We start from the raw sequence: 24548 nt of genomic DNA on the forward strand, positions 1-24548 counted from the left end.
TTAATTTGGGAAGATTAATTAATCTAATTGCATGCATCTTCCCCCATCCCTACACTCAGGCAAGCAAAATTAAAGAAATACATATAAATGTGTAAGGAGCAGTCTATAAATAGGTCCACTGTAGTAAGCAAAAAGTGAGATCAAAATCTTTGTTCTTTATACTAAAGGTTGCTTTTATTAGAAAAAAATATAAGAGTAGCTTACCTTGTCATCCCCAGGACAACGATACAGATTCTGGAAAGTACTGATAATGTTATTGCTGAATCTTGGAGCAAATACATCCTTCTCTTGCCCAAACTGATGCCGGGATTGTCTCACAATGGAGTCAATGACATATAGGCCAGGCACCTTGTATTCTGGTTTGCACTACAAAGAATGATAATTCAAAATTTGCATATGTGAAAAGTAACACAAACCATTAATGGCAGACTAATCATGAACAGCTCACTCTAATTTTTAAATGGGTCCAAGTATTACCAAAATGTTTGCTATTTAATAAATTGTGCTGAAGCATGAAACTCTCTCAGAGACAGCTAACCCTTAACGATCAGTTGGGCACAGCTGTATGTATTCTATAAATATGTACACGGCTTGAATTTTACTTATTACCACCAAAAACCTAACTTTTTTGAATCTCTCTCTTAAAAATTAGCACATGAACCTTCAAAAAGGTAGAGCAACATAAATCATGAACAAATTCTTAATAGTTTGTTGGAATTAGCTGTGAATATAAGTAAAAATATTTTTTTTCTTTCCTGGAGATTAAAATCAACATTAAAGTTAACACTTGTTTACTTTATTTTACATGATTCTACATAGTGTATGGTATAACCTCCCCCTGCCAGACCAAGAAGATATTTTAGCAGACATCTATAGGTTGAGAATATACCAATGATACTTATTTTAAAACAGTGGAAAACTTGCACAATTTACAAACAGCAAGGTATGCATAAAACATATGTTCTAATTACATTGCAAATTATTTAGGTAATTTTACTTACTTAAAGGTAAAATTTTGGTCTTTTAGTTGGACAGTAATTGCACCAGACTAGTGTAATCAGTTTTAAGATATAATGAGAATTTGAACAGAAATACAATGAAATCATCACTAGACTACACTATGACATGGATTTAGTTCATGAATATTGTTGTACACACTTATCACACAAGATATCATGGAAAAGATGAAAAAGAATACATGAGGAAGTACACTGTTTCCCTGTCTAGTCCAGATAATCTATAAACATTATTTAACACTGTAAAGTCATCCATCACTTCTAATACAGCCTTTCAGTATCATCTCCTCCTAGTTCTCTCTCAAGCATTTTATATACGCCTCAGTTCATAATTTTAAGTGTATCAGTTTCTTTTCCCCATTCTTTCACCTTTTATATTTTTTATTTATCTTGAGACATTCTTTTTATTATTTCTCCTTCCCCAGAGAGCGTAACTTCCTCCTCTGTGTACTATTTATACCGTCATTGAGGTCATTAATAAAAAGATATTAAATAGGGCTGACTGGAAGGAATGTTGTTCTTTAGTTATCCCCACGAGGTAATACAGACAAAGTATTACAAATTATCTTTACATCTCAATTATTAATCAGAGAGAATCTGAGAGGTTCTAAACACAAACATTGTACATCAGATACAAAGGAATTCACTGACGCTCAATGACAATTTTGCCTTTTTTTTTATGACTTAAGACTTACAAATTGGAATCCATACATTTCCAACTATAGGTAAAACATAGTTTTACCCAACAATAATTAACTGTTGCAAGAAAGCAAACTACCATAAAACTCTTTGTTATATAGAATCTTTAAATAATTACTGCATCTTCCCCCAAAGTAATTCCAGTTTAGCCATATTCGTTTGTTTGTTTTAATTTACAGGAACTACCAACTGAAATGCTACGTCTCACACTACACAAAAGATGAGGATGAAAGGTGACCTTCAACTTTAAAATCTATGGGAAAACCTGGCAGAAAAGCAAAAGTAACTGTCACTCACCAAGCTGCTTTCAATTCTTTTGCTGTCAGCAGCTCATAGGCTACATTTAATTGACAGCCTCTTTTAACGTTAAATGAATATACCTACAGAAGTAGTTCTAAAGCAGAATTCACAAAGTATTTGTCTTTCTGCATCATGGGTTAAGACCACCTACTAATTACCAGCAGAAACAGAATGCAACTGAAAACTGAAATAAACTGTCGTGTGATAAAAACGCTAGTTCATATGTATACATAAAACTTGATGGTCTTGAATATTGTGTGTAATACAAAATGAGGAAGCTTTTCTCTGTGCTAACATGAAATACCTGTTACTGACTTACCTTTTGAATGAATTTCTCAACACTCTGTACAACGTGCTTGTAGAACTGGAAAATAAAGATAGTATTTCAATACAGGAGAAAATCTTAAGATGCATACACTTGTTCAAGTCTTGCAATATGGACCGTAAAGCTACAATTACAAACTTTGGTTGATTAACCAGCAATCCAACACCTACAGCTGAATATGCTGTTTTCCTTAGAAGATTTAACAGCATAAGGAAAAGTTCATCTCACTTGTTCTTTTTTTAAATAATTTTTTTTATTTAGTCAGAAAAACGTAATTGCTTCCTGAAAAACACACTGTGCATGTCTGAAGATGTTAGTGCAATGTTGCCAAGTACAGCATTTTTCTGTATCTCACTTATTTTACATATATTTGCTTTAATAACCTAAAAACATGAGTATAAAGAAAAAGTACTTAGTGGACGTTAGACTTGTCCTATGGTGTGTTTTTATTTTTATTTTTTATTATTATTTTTAAACATATTGCATATCATTGCAATAGCTCTACATCATCTCAATAAATGCTCTACAAAATTAAACGTCGTTACTGAGATGATAAATGTGGAAGCCTGAGCTACACTATTCCAGTATCTCATAAGATGCACTGAAACACATATCTCACGAACACAGGGAGGCACCAAATGCAGCAGTTACTTTACATCCTCTTTTGTCTCAACAGTAGCATATGGAAACTGACTGTTCTAACAAGAAAGTAACAACTCCATACATAGTATACAGTTGGAGTATACACTAGGAGTAGCTCTAAGAACTACAAAAAAAATCTGTGCAATAAAATACATCACTCCCACTTACTGAACTTATATTCATTTCCTGATACACCGCTCTAGCATTAAATATCCTAAGGTTGTAAGATTAGATACTGAACTGATAGCTACAAGATAATATTGGGAAAACTAGGATTAGAACTTTTAAAACTTTAGCAGGTTAAAGTCTTTGAGGTTCAGTTTACTCAACAGTGAAAATATGTAGTGAAACTTTAAAAACAGACATACGTATATACATTTTAAGGTTCCCAGGAGAAATACATTATACAAGATTCTGGTATCGTTTGTTTAATTTATAGAACTATTTATTATCAGTTACTATTTAAGTTCAGTACAAGATTTAAGCATTTTCATTATACTGCAACACATGGTCTCTAATTTATGCTGATTTCTGTTTCTTAAAAAACAGAGTGAGTTTCATTCTTCTATCACTAATTTGCCCCATTGGAATCACACAGAACTCTAATGCAGATGCCACTATCTGAAAACATACCTAGCTTCTGAGCAGAGGAATGTAGAAAGGAAGAGCATAAGTTCATGTCTTTTTTGCTTTTATCTTATCCTCTTTTTCACCTCTCAAACTTTCACTTAACGTCCATCTGTTCAAACTCTTAACACTAATGACATACGTCTTTCCTCCATCATTTTTCAGTGCTGTTTTCTGTTGCTTTGTTGCTGTTTGGCAATTAGTTTTACTTTGTGGCAAGATAAGTCTTTAGTTAGTGTCCTGATGCTAAAGCTTACAAACGACTTATATCCAAGCAACATCAAAAATAAAATCTATGAACAACACATCTGAAAAGGTATGCTACGGAATTTATGAAAATTAAATAAAACTTATACAATTACATTGATTCAAAGGCACACCTATCTTACTTTTTCTGAAGAAAAAACAGAAAAAAACTTAGTATTTTCATAATTATTCAGTTGTTCTCAGGTAATTTTAGTGTTTCCTTTTTAAACTGTGGAAAGAAGCCCGTCTTTCAGATCAGATCGAAAAGTCAAGTTGGCACAACTCTTTCTCACATATGACAACCAAACAACAAAAGTCAGACAGCAAATTAAGCCCTCTATTGCACCTTTGAAAATCCCATCACTATCATACTTGGTCATACCTTGGAAACTACACCGAAAAAGGGAGAAAAAGTTCAGCAGTAAGATCTTTAAGCTATTTTGTATTTTGTGAAAGATGAGTAATGGAAAGGGAATTAAAAGAAGTTAGCCAAGTCCTTACCTTTATCGCCTTGATTGCTGCCTTGGTGATCTGTGTCATTTTAGCTTTAGAAATGGGTGGCTTATAATCATTTAGCGAGTACAACTGCAAAAAAAAAAAAAAGGCAGAAAACAAAGTGATCAGAAATATATTCTGGAATTGTAGAAAGTATAAAAATACAGTATTTTTACCACAAGGAAAATGCCACTTTTGATTTTCATCTGATTTCGAGTATACATTACAGAAGAAAAGCCATCCCCCACTTGAGAAGAAATAAAAAGGCCCAATGAAATATAATGCAACATCCAAAATGCTTATAAGATAACAGGTTTTTCTTTGCAATAGTCACTGTATACCTGGTTTTATTAGCACTACATACAGCAGACACCCACAAGTGACATTATAAAGGAAATGCATGGGATATGCAAACATGATAGCTCTCATCAAGTTTTCCTTTCTAGGGCAAAAAAATATAATAAAAAAAATATATACACACTCGATGGAAGCAAAACAGATGCTTAACCAAATATGTTTATATTCATCATCACTTGCCTGCTGAAACCAATCTTATTTATTTTCCATAAAACGAAAACTTTCAGCCCAATGAAAACAAACATGTACCACTTTTGCTACTTAAACCAACGTATTTGCAAAAAGCATACACTCACTTCATTTACTGCCTTAACAAAAACAAATAACATATCCAAAGTACTACAAATCCTTAAAACAAAGTCCATCTGGATTCTCAATTTTAAGACAGATTTGTAACTTCGTAATATCTAAAAACTAAAAGACAGACAGTATACAAGTTGTGTTTTGGAACTCCTCTCCCCTCCTCCAAAGATGCAGTAATAACTTCATTCTTTTTACTTGCACATACATCTCCTGCCAGAAGCAATCCAGCATGACACATATTCATCAGAAATTTGCTACATACTGGGAACTGTACATGAACTAACTTCACAGCTATGACTGATAGGTGGTCATTGGAAGCAACTCCTTCCTTCACACTGAGTCAAAAATCCATCATCCAAGGCTCTTTACTTGCTGTGAAATCCACTGATTATTCACAAAATATTGCTTTGGAAAAAAACAAAATACTGCTCTTTACTCCTTCAAACCTAGATGTGAACAAATACGGTACTATCCAGTATTTGTTGCATCCATAGGCAAAACGACAACAATGTCTAACAAGTTTAAGGATGTTCTTGACTTAGCTTACCCTGTATTTTTGTTTAAAATGTGTATGTTTAGAAGCACATTAGCTTGCAAATAGAGCCCTAATAATGGGAATAGCCACCCATACAAATATTTTTATTTCCTCCTTAAAGGCAAGAAGAACTGGAGTTTATTGCATGAAATCAAAGTCAAAAGATCACCCTCCTCTCCTACTACACACCCCGAGCAATACAATGTATTTATATCTTTAGCTTCCTAATATTCATTCAATCTTAAGCAAACAGCTAGCTGAGAGAACATAATTCAGGGTGGTTTGCGTTTTGCAAAGTAAAACGCAAGAGTAAACAGGATCACACAGTGGAAAGGATTAGACAATCGTAAATATAGGTCATGCTCCCCAAGCTGCTTATAATAACTTACTGCTCTGAAGTTAACAGGAAGTTCTCGAGAGAGAAGGATTTGTTCTCACTGCAAACATGAGATGCTTTTCTGTCCTTTCCTGTCAGAAACAGCTTTAGCTAAAACTTTGCATAGCTGTCAAAAGACAAATTGGAAAAAAATCGGTTGCCCTTGCATAAGTGCAAGTTTTTTTAGCCTGAAAGAATTCCAATTAAAACTGTGAAAAACTAGTTCACAGCTAGACATCCACTTTTTAAACAACTGTTACTACCTCTCACTAACCCTACTTGTTGTTGCAAAATATTCTGAATTACTTATATGCTTCTCAAAATACATAGATAAAACAATAGCCTTCTAGAATTCAAATGCGTAAATGCTCTCAGCAGGTATTGGGAATAGGGACAGAAGAGGCAGAGAATCAGAAGTCTCCAATTTGTTTCTTCTTTGTCTTACAGTTCAGTGCTCAGCTTTCAGTTAATTTTCAGTTGCTCGCAGGTGATTTACCAGACTGCAGGGCATTTGGTCCTACACAGTGGCTTAGCTAGATGATACGCAACTACAGCTAAACTATTTCTGCGGCCACCACAGTGCCAGAAACATTTTGCTTACTTTAACGCAGTGTGCCTTAGTTTGTGCATTCCTAGTCAGCATTCCCAAAACTCAAAATACTAGCAAAAGCCATTCACAGATATGTGAGCAAGAATGAAATCAGCCTAGATTCAGGAAGCTGCCTTGCCAATCCAAATACAGACCAACAGAAGATAGGAACGGTAGCTCCCTACCACAGACACATGCAGCTAGAAGGAGGCAGAGCCACTGACTCACGTCCACGTGCTGTGACCACATTGACCAGTCCATCAGCTTTGAAATCCTCAGAAAAAGAAATGGATGGATGGATGGATGGATGGATGGATGGATGGATGGATGGATGGATGGATGGATGGGGCAGTTCAAAGCATCAAGAATGCTACGAAACTGCTGGGAGACACACACCAGTCACAACTGACTCTGAAGCATCAGCTGTGTGCCTTAGCACCACATATTCAGAATACGCCCCAAAACAACAGGATTATATTTCAGGTAGCAGAGAGCCAAATGCAGCCGCCTTATATTTTCTGGTTTAAATGATCTGCCATTAAAAACAAACAAACAAAACAGCAAAATTAAGAGGACACTTCTTCAGACAAAGGCTTTTTGGACAATAGATGCACCTGTTCCAGGTTTTAATTCTTCTGAATATTTTTTCCTTAATAGGCTTTAAGAAGCTTTTATTTCCTATAAATGCTTATTTTGAAAACAACATTCACTTGGAATACAGTGATTTAGGACCATCAGTGCACTGCAAAAGAACTATGAAGGAGCAACATCTGTAATACTGCATGGGACAATGTGAGGGCCCTGTGTGAAATACCTATTTGAATATTGCAACACTTAATGGAAGACTTTTGGAAAAAAAAATCAAGTTTCACTTATGAAATTAAGAAATATGTCGTTTCTTAAAATTAAATTCAATCTTTTGCATTGTGCTGAATTGAGTTACAGAAGACACAGACACCCGCAGTGTGGTTTAATCCAAATGCATCCAAATGCAAGTGGACCCAAACCACACTTCGCTAAATACAGATACGCTACCGTGCACAAGTGCCTTCCTGAATACCTACTAACAGCACCCATGTTCTTAGCTCCATCTTCAGCTAATTCATACATTATGTTTATTAACTGTCAGCCAGGGACTCCTCTCCATTTGCACTGTTGCTAGACTGGTTTGAGAGGCAAGACATGAATGCATCTCTAGCAATGAAATTTTGCTTTTTTCCATCTAGCATACATGATTTTATTATTATACTTATATATATATATATATACACACACATATATATATAAGAAAACAGGCACGTAAACAAATCATATATACTTCAGATCTAGTAAAAGAAAAATAATCACATCTATTCACGATTGTATAATATGAAAATAGAGTTAAATATATACAGAGGTGATTGGCAACAGCCAACATGGCTTCAGTAGGGGAAGATCATGCCTGACAACTCTAGTGGCCTTTTATTATGAGGTTATAGCACTGGTGGATAGGGGAAGAGCAACTGACTTCATCTACCTGGACCCGTGCAAAGCATTTGACACTGTTCCACAATATGCTTGTCCCTAAAGTGGAGAGACAGGGATTTTACAGATGGACCACTTAGTGGATAAGGAATTGGCTGGATGTTTGCACTCAAAGAGCTGTCGTCAACAGCTCCATATCCAGGAGATCAGTAACGAGTGGTGTTCCTCAGTGGTCAGCATCCTGGGGTGTATCAGAAGGGGTGTGGTTAGTAGGTTGAGAGAGGTTCTCCTCCCCTTCTACTCTGCCCTGGTGAGACTGCATCTGGAATATTGTGTCCAGTTCTGGGCCCCTCAGTTCAAGAAGGACAGGGAACTGCTTGAGAGAGTCCAGAGCAGAGACACAAAAATGATTAAGGGAGTGGAGCATCTCCCTTATGAGGAAAGGCTGAGGGAGCTGGGTCTCTTTAGCTTGGAGAAGAGAAGACTGATGGGTGACCATATTATGCTTACAAATATGTAAAGGGCGAGTGTCAGGAGGATGGAGCCAGGCTCTTCTCAGTGACATCCAATGATAGGACAAGGGGCAATGGGTGCAAGCTGGAACATAGGAAGTTCTGCTTAAATATGAGGTGAAACATTTCCACGGTGAGGGTGACAGAGCACTTGGAACAGGCTGCCCAGGAGGTTGTGGAGTCTCCTTTTCTGGAGACATTCAAAACCTGCCTGGACGTGTTCCTGTGTGACACGGTCTAGGTGTTCCTGCTCCGGCAGGGGGATTGGACTAGACGATCTTCCAAGGTCCCTTCCAATCCCTAATGTTCTGTGATTCTGTATTGGGACCAGCACTCTTTTAAAATCTTTGTTGGTGACATGGACAGTGGGATCGAGTGCACCTTCAGCAAATTTCCCAACAACACCAAGCTGTGTGGTGTGGTTGACATGCTGGAGAGAAGGCATGCCATCCAGAGGGACCTGGACAGGCTCGAGAGGGGGCCTGTGCGAACCTCATGACGTTCCACAACGCCAAGTGCAAGGCCCTGCATCTGAGCCGGGACAATCCCAAGCACAAATGCAGCCTGGGCAGAGAATGGATTGAGAGCAGCCCTGAGGAGAAGGACCTGGGGATGGTGGTTGATGAGAAGCTCAACATGAGCCAGCAATGTGCGCCTGCAGCCCAGAAAGCCAAACATATCCTGGGCCACATCTATAGAAGTGTGTCCAGCAAGGGCGAGGGAGGTGATTGTCCCCCCCCTCCACTCTGCTCGTGTGAGACTCCACCTCAAACACTGCATTTAGCTCTGGGGCCCCCAGCACAAGAAGGACGTGGATGTATTACAGCAAGTCCAAAGAAGGGCCACGAAGTTGATCAAAAGGCTGCGGCACCTGTCCTGTGAAGACAGTCTGGGAGAGTTGGGGTTGTTCAGCCTGAAGAAGAGAAGGCTCTGGGGAGATCTTAGAGTGGCCTTCCAGTACCTAAAGGGGGCCCACAGGAAAGCTGGGGAAGGACTCTTTGTCATGGAGTGTAGGGATAGGACAAGGGGGAATGGCTTTAAACTAAAAGAGGGTAGGTTTAGATTAGACATTAGGATGAAATTCTTGACTCAGAGGGAGGTGAGGCACTGGCACAGGTTGCCCAGAGAAGCTGTGGATGCCCCATCCCTGGAGGTGTTCAAGGCCAGGCTGGATGGGGCTTTGGGCAACCTGGTCTGGTGGGAGGTGTCCCTGTCCATGGCAGGGGGGTTGGAACTGGGTGGGCTTCAAGGTTCTTTCCAACACAAACCATTCTGTGATCCTATGACGTGTACTACTTTTATTTTTAAAACTTGCATTTATAGTCTGGCTCATTTTTTTTCTTGTATGTCCTTTTGTACAAATGCTTAGTCAGAACAGTTTACTACAATTATTTCCTGATTATGATTTTATAAGGCATTCATACTCACTGGCAGAAGGTAACCGCTTGCCCTCATGTAAAACAAGCCTTTAAACAAACTAGGAAAAAATGCTAACATGGTTAAAGTCAGAGAAACACTCTGAAGCAAAATGATAGGTATACTACTGAAAATCAGAAGTGGTATCCAAAAAGGAGAAAAAAAGAAAGTGGCCATACACTGTAGCTGGCAAAGTAAAATATAAAAAAAATAAAGCAACCGAGTTTGAGAAACAACAAGGAAAAGGTGTAACATCTAAGCCTTTTTCAAAAGGCAAACAGTAACAGACCTGTCTGTGGGGTCCTCCAGGGCTAAAAGACAATCAGTGCATACAAAAGGACTCATTGGAGACAAAACCCAACAGAACAACCCTCTGCATCTGTTTATAGACCTATGCACTGAAGAAAAACTCTTGAGATTTCCCATACCACCTCATGTGGCACAGAACAAGTTTGCAAAGTGAAAAATAATGAACTGCCAGAACCAAACTGTGAAGGAAGTCAAGAATCAAAGACCTACTACTAACCGTGATTCCTGAATTTTCACTTCAATCAGGCTCAATTTTGTTGTGCTAAAAGACAGGAGAAGCAAGAGGAATTTCTGAGAAGGGCTCAAGAGGAGATTTAGGAAACAACGTATCAGTTCGGTTCAATGTTTGTACCAGGAAAAAAAAAAGTTACTTGAAAGAAAAGAACTAGTTGGCACAGATAATTTCACATAGCTCTTGTAAAGAAAAGCCGCATCTCAAACTATTGCTGTTCGCTGGAAGGCTCCATGAGCACACAGAGAAATCACTGACACAGCCCACCTGTTGTACCAAAAGGCATTTATCACAGATCTCTCACAAAAGGCTCCCAAGAAACTAAGGTCTGCTAAACAGGCACTAGCATGACAAACAGCTTGACCAGTTACTCCTTACAGACAGTCAACAAGTGAGTTGAATAAATCATTTTATTTATAGCCATAAGTCGTTTTGTTTACAGCAGCAGGAACTCCCAGAGTCCTATTTGTGCTGGGGACTGTGGCGTTCTCTGTGTTCTGGACAGGAAAGATGAAGTCTGACTAGCAAAAGCTGCAAAGTGATAGCAGTAATAAAAAGGCAAATAAACGAAACGCAAGCACACACGAAGTAGTGGACACAGGCTTTGAAGCTGACTATTGCCATTCAGGAATGAGATGTGCTGATGCAAGAGACTGTTCTTTGAAAGCAACAGCTCAACAGTAAACCAGAAAAATCTCCGTAGTAAACACAACTTTTAGAACAGCAACATGATTTTGGCCACTGTACTAACCTACAGGGTGCTCTCAATCTTCAATATTTCTGGAATTTCTGCCCTTCCCTCTAATCCCCAAGGCTGGCAGGAAATCATTAGGGATAATAAAAAGTTTGGAGAAGCTTTCAAGCGAAGAACAAGGGTGGCTAGACCTCTTGAGGCTTCAAACAGGATTTCTAAGGAAATGGCAGGTGCCAATGCAACCCTGCCTTGTGGGGAAGATGAGGGGGACGAGGAGTGCGACACATGAAATTAACAGGGACCAAGTGAAAACCAAGCTGGTGAAGGTGGCTCTCAATTGCCAATTTTGTTTCCCTCAGAGAATTCCCTGCCTCGGAGGGGAGCTTTGGTGTGCCTCAGAGGGACATGACTCACCCTTAACAGTTATTAACATCTTGATACGTCTTCACCCAGGTACCATAATGAAACACACCCACTCTTTTAAATAACTGTATAAAATACAGCTAGCGATTTGTATGCTAGTATAAAACACAGCTCTTGGTTAAAAAGAACTCTCTTGAATGAAGTTTGAGCCTTATCATGTCAGGCAGCTGTATTTCTCCAAAAAGAGAAATACAGCTCATTTCAGAGGGTGAAAAGTGAAATACTACAGACTTTCCATGGCAGACAAAACCAAGAAGTTTCAGTTTTTGAAACATGCTAGTCACGTTTAGGATACAACCTTGAAAGAAGAAAGCATGGGACTATACACACAAAGCATAATGGAAACTTCAAAAAATATGCTTAATAGTTGAGCTACCACATGGTTCAGTGATTTTGAAGAAAATCTAAATCCATTCACTAGTAATTTATCTACTTTCCTGGATAAACATCAACCCATACCAGACACTTGCCCAAAAAGACTAAAAAAATGATCAGTATAGCATGTCTTTAAGCATCCGACCCCTACTAATAGACATCTGACCACCAACAAAACCTGTTTTTTCTAGTTATTTTCATAACTTCATGGTTGGAAGGACTTGCATACTTGTGCTTACATCTTTTTCTTTTTTCTTGCACCAGGAACTAAAAATAAATATGATAATCCAAACAAAACTGATATTCTTTCCCCAGCTCCCTTAATACCTGGGGAGAAGTCTTCTGCCATTTGCCCAGAAAAACGTAACATGACAAAGAGTTCTGTATTCACCCGTGATTCAATCTGACAGAAAAAGACTCTCCTGAGTAAAGTCACCCGAACACAAATATAATGCCTGGGGAGAATGCCTTTCTTTTTTTGGTTGCTGTTTTTTTTAATTATTATTATTATTTTTCCTATGCTTCAGTAACCCCACTTATTTGAATACATGGGAAGGCTAAAACCTCATAAAAGTCTACAAAACCCTATGACAAAATTATACAAAGCTTTGTTTTCTACTGTTCATTCCTGAACTATGGCACGTTAGTCAAAAACCTAGAGGTAAGACATTCTCTCTCTAAGGGTAGATAGCGCTATCATACACAAAATGAACCGAGCCACAGAAGGAAACATCTGGTGCTGAAGGAAGCAAAACTAATGTCTTCCAAAGAACACGTGCTAACAAGGAAGAAAGACTAAACTTCTACACATTTTTTTGAGGGGAAAAAAAATGGCTAACACAATTGGAGCCAAGTCATGAGCAGTCTACCTGTGCTGGTAAAACAGAAACCAAATTCCCAACTATTGGTTCCATTTTTGAAAAAACGAGCAAACAAACAAACAAAAAAAAACACCAAGGGTTAGAGAATTAAGCTATGAAGAACATTAAATGCAGTTTTCCCACATGACTTTTTGGGGGAATAATATTTTTCTTTGTGAGAAAAATAAAGAGACTATTTTCAAGTTACTATAAAAAGTGTCAGTGATTTTTCAACTTAGCGCACTTAATGCTAGTATACATTTGATTGCAATGCCAATGACAATATAATGTTGTATTAGTTTATTCTAGAAAGCTGTGGATAAAACACCTGACTGCCTCTCTGAAGTATTCCAGATGACTGAATATTGCTCAGCTCCAAACACACTGCAAACAAAATTGAAAACTACAAAACCGAAGTGAGCATTAATCTTTCCAACCCATGCATAGCTAAAGGAAACACCAGATCAGTTTGCAAAGAATTTAGGTGTGGGGAAGCTGTTTTACAGCCTGGCTTTATGATGATTCCATCTAGCCCTGCCCTCACACCACCACTTTGATAATTAGTTGGGGGACAATCAATATACCTTTGACAGAAGTCTTCACATTTGATTAACCACCGAATATAAATCACAGGGAAAACTTTAAAGGGAAGGCTTGAATCCGAATGGTACTTAGGGACAAAATGAGTCTGCAAAGATACACTTATCACCAAACACTGATCTGTCTCAATGAAAGCCATTCCCACAGTAATGATCTGACAAGGTAAGAATCAGGTGCCAGCCAAGTGGCCATGTAAGCACATAACAGCTTTTCAGACAGATAGCACTGTAAGTCTTCAAGCTGATCATAGTAACTTGTAGGTGTTAAAAGGGTGTGGTTTTGTTCTTGCTTTATTGTAAGACTGTCTTGTCAACCTGTCTTAATTGTAAAAATATATTTCCCTATTTTAAAAGCTCTTATGCTAACTCAACAGTACAGAAATGTAACAGAGACACACACAGGGTCAAACCTGCATGATGTCTCCAAAACCATCACTAATTCCTCCCCAAGTCTCTTCAGTAGACCGTGTAACAGCTAACCAATTCACCTCATAATCATGCCTCCAAAACCATCCCTATCCAACTGCTTCACTCCTCCAACTCATTGGCCTTGTGGCACACCAAAACATTGGTGACAATGCCATAGTAGGTTGGAAAAAACACCAGTGTGGTGGCTTATACTGTTAACCAAGTCTACTGCTTAACAGGAATGGAAGTTGGAAAACTCTCAGTGGAGGATTTGACCCATAAAGATGAGCTCATATGATCATGCCCCTTCAATGGCGAGAGGGCATATTTCACCATATAAACATCCAGTATGCCAGGTTCCTTTTCCAAGTCCTCCAGAAACTCATGAAATTGCAGATACACTCTCCATTCTCTTTTTTATTATCCTCCACATCCAAAGTCTCACCAAGCCTTTGGATGTTCTTGTCAACCCTCACTGAGTCCTAGTCAGCTTGGCCATTTCAAGTGCCAGGAGGAGTGGGAAGCTTGACAGAGACATGACAGCCATTTCGAGCTCCCTGTCTGATCATGCCTCTGGGCTGAGCATCATCACAGGGCACCCACACCTACTTGGACCCTTCCAAGAAGTGGTGGTGGTGATCAGGGCTGCTGGTCTCTCTCTATCCCTCTACAGTTCTCTTATTTTTTCTTTTTTAAATCTTAACACTCTTCTCACTTCTCATTTATTTTTTACCCTCTCTCTTTTTTTTTTTTCTGTTCTGTTTTTGTGGGTTTTGACTTTTTTGGTAACCTCTTCTCCTTTTCTTTGAGTAGGGTATAGCAGAAAATACGTTATTTACTGATGCACATCACTAGTGCAAAGAAAAGAATGGGAACTAGACCCGCCTCATCATCCTCCTGTCACCTCTGTTCTAGCCTGAGAAGAGTATTAATATCTAGTAATTTCTCATACAAACCTGTTTCATTCCTTTGACTGTCCTTTCTGCTCTTCTCTATGTACGTAGTTCTGGCAGAATGTTCTTATGAGGTTGAAACTAGACTGCATGTGACATAAAATAAAGATGTAACAGCAGTATAATGAGTCTCTATTTCTTTGTTAAAAAATTCTGGGATCCTGTTTGTTGTTTTGATTACTACTGAACTTTTAACAGGCCTTTTTATTTCAATTGCAAGATTTGCAACTGCAGTCTGCCATCTAACAGTCAGTATGGCAACATCACTTTGCAATCCTTCATGGTTACCCTTTCATTATCACTATCCCAAATAACTTAATACATCCAACAAATCTGGTTGCCCCAATGTTTAACCCCTTTTTCACAGCATGTATAAATATATTGAAATGCATGGATTCCCAGCATAAATACACATAAGATTCCATCATCGAAAAGGAATTTATTTCTACATATAGTCTTTTCTCCCACTTCCCCTTTTAGCAGTTATCTATACAATTTAAAGATGTGCTCTTTCTCCGTGCAATTCAACTTTTCAAACTTCTGGGGATAGATCTTACCAACTACCTTTTGGAAATCCCTTCATCACCTGGTTCTCCCTTGTCCACATGATTGCAGATTTTCTTAAAGAACTCTCATACATACATGACATACCATTTTCCCTCAAAAAATCATGCCAATTCTTCCTCATTTTAACTGTTTCAGACAAATCCAAATTCTGTTACTTATTTCTCATTACCTTCAACTGATATTTCTCTTGTTATTGCTCTGGTTAAAAAAAGAAGCCTTAAGAGTCAGCTTTTACTATCACATCTTTAAAGTGTTTCTCTTGTAGCACCGTCTCCCTTGCAGTCGACAGATATAATCTAGGAATATATAGGAAATTGTCCTCAGAAAGATTTTACATGCATTTGTTGGACAAAAAAATAGAGTAATTTCCTCATGCATCTCCTTCAGAAGTAATACGGTTCCAAATATACAGTTACATAGATTCTACCACAAAAATCTAGATTTAAGTAACATATCCAGAGAAGGAAGAGGCCGAAAAGTAAAGCCAATTACGTTCACAATTTTGTATTTTCCTGTCTCTGATATAACAATTTAATGCTTTGAACAGTAAAAGGCAATGACACTGACACATAAGAAACTATGTAAAAGCCAGTATTCTAGCATATGTAATGTGGTTAAGTCCTAACTCTTACTAATACTCTCTTTTCTCAATGTCATTTTATATAAATTGTAGTCTTATCTCCAAATTTTGAAGTAAAAAAAAGCACGAGCTTGCTCAAAGATTTAATGAACTGTATAAATTATACGTTGTGAACGGGGTAAAGACAAAGATCAGGTTGATACTGTAGTTAAAGCATTGAATTTCTGCTCTGGTTTTTTTACTTTAATTATGTTAATAGAAGTGGTCTTCAAGAGAAGGATTACTGAAAGTCTAGGAATTCATCAGCGATTTTTCAAATTTTGAACGTTCAGTAATGCATAAAATATCAGAATTGTAATTCAAGATGTGCTAAAAAAGTTAATTTTATCATAAATATCTGTTAAAAGTGACCTTTACTGTAAAAAGCTGTAATTTACAAGGCAACATTCTATACGCTGCTAAGCTACAATCTAAAGTTTCTCAAATGAAGACCAGGCAGCATGGAAATGAACTACATCCTCTATGGTCCATCGCCCACAGAGCAACTTACTGCACTTCCACGGAAGGCACTGGCATACTATGCCTCTACAAAGCCCAGCATTTCATTCTGAGATCTTTCATCACTCCTATTCAACACACAAGAGAAACAAACAGCTACTATAGTGATATCTTGAATAAAAATCAGAACAAAGTGCTAACTTTCTTAAAATAAAGCTTCATAAGTATTAGATTCGTTTTCTTACTCTGGTCACGGCTTATAAAGGCAAAAAAAGAACAGCTAGGAGGTAACATTTTCACACAAGACTAATTTTCCTACCAGAAGCATTGAAAGCTAAACACACCTCTGGTCTGACCTGATCTAAAGGAACATACATTCATCGCTCTAACTCATTAGTTACAGCATTGTTACAGCAACTAAGGGAATAAATGTTTTGATACTGATACTTTAGGACTCGGACCAATCTCTAGTGCGAGATCAAGTCCAGAACTGATATCTTGGATATCAATTACACATACCTCTACTGAAATATTTTTTTCTCTGAAGCATTTGGTCCTGGCTGCTACCAGGAAACAACACTATGCAGACATCATATACAACAATAAATGTTTGCAATTTTGAAGTAGAGAAGACAAAATAAATACTTCAAAGTCATGGCTAACACAGATTAACAAATTATTTTTTTCACATTTCAATAGCATTAGAAATAAATCAAATCCAACTGTATATACAGAAATAGTCACTGAATTGCTTACCAAATATCTACATCACCACACTGCAAAGAACAAGAAAAGAGTATTGTCAGTCAATGCTTTAAAAAATGAGATATAATCAACAAGTTTTATTATGTTGCATTTTTTACGCTCTCCTCAATTTTACTGTCTAGAAAAGTTACTTAAGTTACTTGAGCCCATCCCTCAGTGAATGAGATTTTTGATTGGAGCTGACTAGGACCTACCAGTGAGAACTGTTATTTGAACCCAATTAGCACATTTTCTGTGAGCTGCACATGAAGTTTAAACTACAGATCAAAGATGCGCAGGTAAGATGACCAGAATGACAGGTGCTCCACTCTGCGTATGACATTTTAGTTTGAAATGAGAACAAATAAAAGTTCTTTTCTTCCAGTAATCAGTGAAAGACAATATGAGATGCCAAAAACCAACACTAGAAAAGCACAGAACAAGACAGGGTTGCAATTCAACAGCAACCATCCTAGTACAGCTGTTTTCAAACACTTAAAGTGCATGATGTCATTTATATTAAAGCACAAAAATGGCATTCAATATGCTTGATATCCCAGTGTTTTCCTTTTGCCTTTACACTTAATTGATTTATAAAATATTTAAAAGCAACTGAGAACACTTGCTTAAAAAGCTTACTCCCTACATGTCAGTAGTATTATATACTACTCTCCACACATGTTTATGTTTGCAGAAGACATCTGAATACTCACCCTAACAGGGTGTGTAAACAGTTGAGTAAAATAAAGTGGAGAGCCAACAAGCCAGACTCTAGCCAAGAACTCTTCAGCATGTGATGAAGGCAGGTATTACTATCGCTGCCTTTGTTTAACCCTTCTCCTACCCATTTCAGCTTGAGGAAGCACAAGTTTACCGAGCCTGAACAATTTTGAGATCGAATGACAAAATTCCATTTTAGTTTTCGTATTTTAGAGCTGTAAGCCATCCTACAGCCTATTTACAATTTTCTCTAAGTCCTCTTGTTTACTACTTTCAAAGAAAGCTTCTAAGTCCCATTGGTATAACCTGCTCTGTACGAATAGACTATGAACCTAAAACTACAGTTTGAAGAAACCTGGATTCCAGTCTAGCCTCCTGAATTGCTTGCAACTAAGAAACAGATGTTTAGTTCAGAATAGAGGCCATTGCCTCTAGAACAGTTTTTATTTGTCCCCAGATCTTAACAAGCCATAAAATACAATTCCTCTTATTCTCGTTGTACTAACTGAAAGTGTTGGCTGCACGGGAACAAGAAAGCTTAGAAAAAAATAAATGTGCCACATAAAATAGCTAGGCAAGACTAAGTGCTTTACCAAAGCCCAAGCTCCCAACAACAGAAAGATGATTGATCAACAGGTCCACATGACCCTCGAAAGCATATTGCATAAGAAAGCAGGGAACGTAAAAGGGCTATTTCACTTTCTGTAATTCCCTCGTCATTCCTGCCACACTGCTCATTTCCATCATTAACATTTTTGCATGATTTATAGCTAATTCTATGCCACCAACAGAAAAATCTGTCATCTTCAGAGACAACATCAGCCTGCAGGATTCCAGAGGCCAGCTCACAGGCTGCCCTCGCTGGAGAAGTACCCTCTGTTCTTGCTGCAACGAGCTGATTTGGAAGAATGGAGTGTAGTATGAAGTTAGGTGCCTTTGAGAAGTCTAAATACAATCGCACCTCTACAATTTTAAGACACGAAGTACAGGGACAGATCCTAAATGTTTTGAAAATCAAAGAGCTGCGTATTTTCTTTGCCAACTGCTTTTAGGGCTTACAAGAAAAGCTCTCCTGTTGTACTGATTTCAAAGCTTTCTCCTTAGGTATGGCTTAAAATTCCCTGCATTCCTAACAAAACTTTATGATTCAAAATAGTAATAAAAAACTATCATGCTTTGTAGCAGGTTGGATTTCTCTGTAACCAACACGTTTGTTAAATATATATGTTCCTCTTTTCCTGCTAAGTGTTCCACTTCAAATTTCTGAAAATTAAGTAACCTACTACTGCTTATCTAGTTACCAAGCTTTAAAATCAACATGTAACCTGTAGTTGTCATTTACAGTAGATTCAGAGAACAGCCTATTCCTTTCCATACGAACCAGCTTTGTCTTGTTGATATGTATCGGAGATATAGTATTCTGAAAAACTTCTGTTTGATCAGATCTTTCCATAAGTTTTCAATAATCTGTTTAATATATTGTAAGCTCTTCAGACTTGGTTTCTGGAAAATGTAAAGACCTTTATAAAAATGATTATTTCTCTTTTTAAAACTTGAATCACATCAGTATCAAAAACATTAAAATTGTATTTTCTATCTATCCTACTAGTTTCTAAGTGATCTGCCAAGAGAGCTCTATAAAGCATTCTATAAGGCCAAGATTTTTAAAGCAGCAGTTTAGAATGAGCAGCATTCATTTGAAAGCACTTTGTACTTTCAAGAAGCTATAGAAAACTCGGGATGGAAAGCAAAGGATACATGTAATCAATTCTATTTCTGTTTTTAAAAGTGACTAATAAATTCCCTACCCTCCAAACCCTCTAAATTCCCAGCCCTCCAAAAAAGAAAAAAACCCTGCCCACTCAAATCCAAATTAATGAATATGTGGAAACACAGAACCCTAGGCCAAACAGCACAAGAAGATGGATCTGCTGAAATATCTTTCCCAAAAATGCATGTTATTTCAATTATAAATTCCAATTCGACAACGTAATACAGCTGTTCACTGCCTTTTATAAAATACCTTGTGCAGCTGTAATCAGTGCTCACAAAAAAAAAAAAAGTATTTACTCCAATCTTTCAAAACGGACATGATAATTAAGACAGAACTTCAAAATAAACAAGCACAAGGCTACAGAAACGGGTACCTTCAAACTCTGCTGTTACTGTGCTACGCTCAGTTGCCACCCATCCAAACCACTGCTCTTTGCTGCTACTGGCTCCGGGATCCAAGCTCTGCTCTTCCCTCTCTAACACATCTTTTGTACTAATACTGTAAATGGGAACCAGAGCACTGGCTGTCGAAACCATAAACTGGTTAAAATGCATTATTTTTGCTATGCAGAAAGTGGCTTTTCTGCAGATGCCTCATCTTCAATATATATATTTTATTAACTTAAATATGTGTATTATATTTCCACATGTCAAAGCATCGGAAAAGTATCAACCAGCTACGTGCTTGTATAATCAGAACGCTAGAAAAAAGTAGCAATCCAGTATTATTCATCTGAAACGTAAGAAAATTCACACCATCAAAACTCTACCTAGTACAATCAGCTAAACTCTGTAGGCAAGCCCTTGAAAAAAGTGGAAAGGCAACGTCAAGTTGTTGTATGTCCATGGTTGCCACTTCTGTGCAAATGGTAGCTCACTCGCTAAAAGCCTGATGGTATAAGGAGTGGGCTATCACAGGAAATATATGTTCTGTTTATAGTGGAATAAATCTGACTGAGGGTCATGGTGGCAATGCACTCATTTCCTCTTAGTTTCTCCAAATTTTAACAACTCCTTTAAAAAAAATATATATTTTTATATATAAAAAAGAGTTGGTTTTGGTCAGTAGAGCTGGCAAAGAGAGGTGAAGTTCAGAACTAGCATAGCGGTAGCTGAAGACCCTCTTGCTCTCTTCAAGAACACATGCTAGAATCTAGAAGCAGCAGGTGAATAAGGTTAATAAAGTCACCTAGTAGGCTGCTGCTGCTGTCAGTACTCCCAGAGAAATATGGCAGAAAAATAGCTCCAAAGAAATGAAGAAATGGAAAAACAGCTCATGCAATTCACAAAAAGCTATGCTACAAGAACAAGGACTAATATTGTTTATGGAGTTCAAAGCCAAGCTGACCTCTGAATGCACATGTGAACAGACAATTACATACCATTGTGCCAGGCCTCACAACGGGTTGCACCGGTGTTTGCTGAGGCCAGGAATGCAGGCCCTAACCAAGGCTGAGTCAGCCACTTGGGAGACAAATTTCTCAGCCACTGTCCAGAGATGGACCAATTTTACAGACAATGAAAAAAAAAAATAGGCCTCCCTCTAAGTGAAAAATTCCCTATGAAAATAATCAAACGTCTAGATCTCATTTGAAGATGTGTTTTATCAAATACCCTTGTTCTGAATGTTTCTTGATTTTCTATAAGAAAGCAATTTGGATTACTAGACTCCACTGTTACTGCTGCCAGAGGAAAACAGACTGCTCATGGCAAACTCTAATAAGACTTGTTAAGATAATTTCAAGTACTTTGCAAAAGATTGTAGCCCCAGGCATGGTCTTAGTGAGCATGTGAAAAAAAATCAAAGGAACTGTAGTCATAAGAGTTCAGAAGTGCATTTGTGTTCAACTGCAAAATGGTTTGCTGTGCTCTAAATGAACAGCAAACAGGACCGATACTTGGAACTACCTGGTCACAACCCAGCAGCATTAGCAGAATCCAGAGGTCTACATTACCGTCCCCACCTCCTCCAAGCACACAGGGATCTAATCTAGACCACGCTTTAAGAAGAAATCTAAAGTGTATGCACAGAAGGCAGAAAAATAATCAAGGTCTGCCCTATGATACTTCACAGAAGACATGAGGTCATTGAGCAATACATGCAGAAAAGAAAGCTAATATTTGGGGCCTTTAACACATCATTGCATGATCATTTACAAGACCAGAACTCAGGATTCTGTGACTGGGGAAAGACTAAGATCACAACAGGTTTTGAAAATGAGATATTGAGACTGTAAATATTTATTCAGCACACACGGAGACGTTTAATCAGGTGAACATCAATTTCGTATTTACTACGTCCTGATGAGAAAAGTGATTTCTGTCCATACACACCTTTAACAAAAAGGTGAATAGGTCAACTCTTGCTGGAAAGCAACCTGGTGAAATATTTAGATTTCGCCGGTACTGCTCTTCATATCCCTGACAGCAAAAGTGAAATTAACAATATTTTAAATGTTTTGCTGTATCTTACGGGAATTTATACGATTTCTGCAGATTCAGTGTTTTTTCTTAGGGCTGTACTATGGGATTATGAAGCAAAATAAAGTTGAAGAACTTTTTTACATCCAAGCCGGAGGTTAAGAATGAAAAATGGAGACAACTTTCCAGATGTGTCTATATGCAGATGCAAATATAGCAGGTTGGTTTTTTATTCTGAAAATTAAGAATAGAAGGTAAAACAAAAGTTTCATCCCAATTTGCTACAGGAAAAGTTACGAATCTCAGATGATAAATGCAGTATCAGATAAACAAAAAGTAAGAAAGCTTCAAATGTAACAGTTGCAGAATTATTCAAAACAGCAGAGGATGTGAAAGCAGGTTGTACTTTTCTACCACCGTTAACTATTAGTGAGAGAGAAAAGGAAACAGACAGGATTTCTCATTTGCTCAGTGGTAAGAAAAAACAACCACCACCACTACCACCAACTCTGCAGATGTTTCAGGTGCTTCAGCCACCATGAAACGTGCAGCAGGGTTTAAGAAATAACTTGCTCCAGAGCAGCTTACATGCCCTTTTACTGTTCCTCATTCACAACTGCTAGTATCACTACTTGCACTACTCAAAGCCCTGGCTCCTCTTTTCAAAGAGAATCCTTTTTATCACTCTCCCCAGCTATTCAGCATCAATCTCTATTTAGCATCTTTCTGAGGCATACCATTTAGCTTTTTTTAGCATCAACTGACATTCTTTTGTGAAAAAGATGCCTTGGTGATTTTTAGAATATGCCATTTAAATAAAGTATTCTAAAATAGAACAACTGATTTACACTTCTGTACTTTCATGCACCTATATTCTCCAACAGGTAATTAAAATGTGGGTTATTTCCAAGGGGCACATTCTGAACTGTTCCCCGCCGTCACCATTGCTCCCATTTCTGACCTGTTCTCCAGTCCAGCTAACTGAATTGTTCCTCACTGCCACCTACAACATACCCTCTAAAGAAACATCATGGTAAAGGTGACCAACAGACAATTAAGTTAAATTGAGTATATTTATATTTAACTGCATCACCAGCAAATGATCAGTGACTGCTACACTCATGCCACTGACAAACTTCAGAAGCAGCAGTTAACCCAAACATAACGATGATTTTACATATCGCTTCCTCTCATCTTATATGGCTCCCACAACCATTCTGCACACCAAGAGCTCACTTTATCATGACCTACGTGCAGACAACCTCTTTCATTGCTAGTAACTGCTGAAGTCCAGTCTAACAATTCTGTGCGTGTTTTAATTGTGGCTCTTTCACCTAGAAGACGCTTAGATTAACAAGAGAAAAGGCGCAGGAACCCATATTGCTCTTTATGCAAATTATAACCACTGCCTTAATTTCAGAGTGCTTTGTGTGCATCCTCCTGTTCAAATACTTCCATGTCTCCATGATACTAATTTTTCCATTCAAACCATTTGTATACAAAAAAGACCAATACCCTACTGTACAGAGAAGTTTCTTCTTCTTGGTGGCTGCTTCTGGGAGAAGCTTTGTCTTTTCCTTTTTATTTTTTTTCCCTCTAAACATACAGTTTCCCTTTTAAAAATTGCATCTTTGATGTCAGTAATATATTGTGCTGCTTCAAGACTAGAAATGCATAGAAGATGCAGTTACTGTGGTTAACAAAGTATTACTTCAAATATCCAGTTTATATTGTATTTAAAACTAATCTGTAATCTCTGCTTTCCGTAAATTAAATCTCAATATTGCATGAAAACTCTGGAGTACAGCACCCCCAAACAATTTCCGGCACAGTATCTGAAACTGATTTGAGAATGGCTAGCTCTGAAGCTGACAATAAGGCTTTAACACTGAACTATATATCAAATATTAGGTTTTAATCACTTAAGTTTGCAATTAAACCACTATCATCCTTGTGCTGGCACTCTGCAAGAAAGCATGCTTGTCTCCAGTCCATTTGAATTCTTTTTAACAAAATACCTTTTAAGGAACGTATAAAGAATTTGAAACATTTAAGCCATTTTCTTCTGTCAAGACCTGTTCTTGACTTTGATGTCATACTTTTCAGAAGCAGCTCACGGCCTGAACTGAGACTTGGAAAAAAAAGATTCTGCAGTGGCTAAACTTTAGGATGTCAACTGTAGCAAACGATAAACTGTACAGTAAAAAACACTAGCAAATAATAGTATACCAAGTCAGTTGTATAATATTGTGTTTTTGTTCAATTTTTACTCAAAGGTAAAGTATCAACCATTGCAATAAAACAATACTGAGCATGTTTTACTTGTCAGTGTGATTATTTCTCACCTGCATATTTACCTTTCCCAAGACTTTAAATGTTAGAGCTAATTTTATATACACAATTAGACACAGCACTGACAATGCCAAGTATCCTCACTGGACATGGAACAACTTTCTGCAACAGCAGGCATTACTTCCAGTACTTGGCATT

The 24548-nt window shown here is 37.7% G+C and overlaps 1 protein-coding gene across 6 annotated transcripts in view; it reads right to left on the reverse strand.

Moving 5' to 3' along the window:
- SCAF8 (SR-related CTD associated factor 8) overlaps positions 1-24548 on the reverse strand; it is a 102489-nt gene that overhangs the window by 66192 nt on the left and 11749 nt on the right. For all 6 annotated transcript variants that reach the window (XM_040551351.1, XM_040551348.1, XM_040551353.1 and 3 more), the window contains exons 2-4: positions 4357-4440; positions 2335-2379; positions 205-366 (exon numbers count right to left, since the gene is read on the reverse strand). In XM_040551351.1, coding sequence (XP_040407285.1) covers positions 205-366; positions 2335-2379; positions 4357-4440 — 291 coding nt within the window. The remainder of the gene's footprint in view (positions 1-204; positions 367-2334; positions 2380-4356; positions 4441-24548) is intronic.

Source organism: Cygnus olor, chromosome 3, assembly GCF_009769625.2.
Source record: "Cygnus olor isolate bCygOlo1 chromosome 3, bCygOlo1.pri.v2, whole genome shotgun sequence".
NCBI lineage: Eukaryota > Metazoa > Chordata > Aves > Anseriformes > Anatidae > Cygnus > Cygnus olor.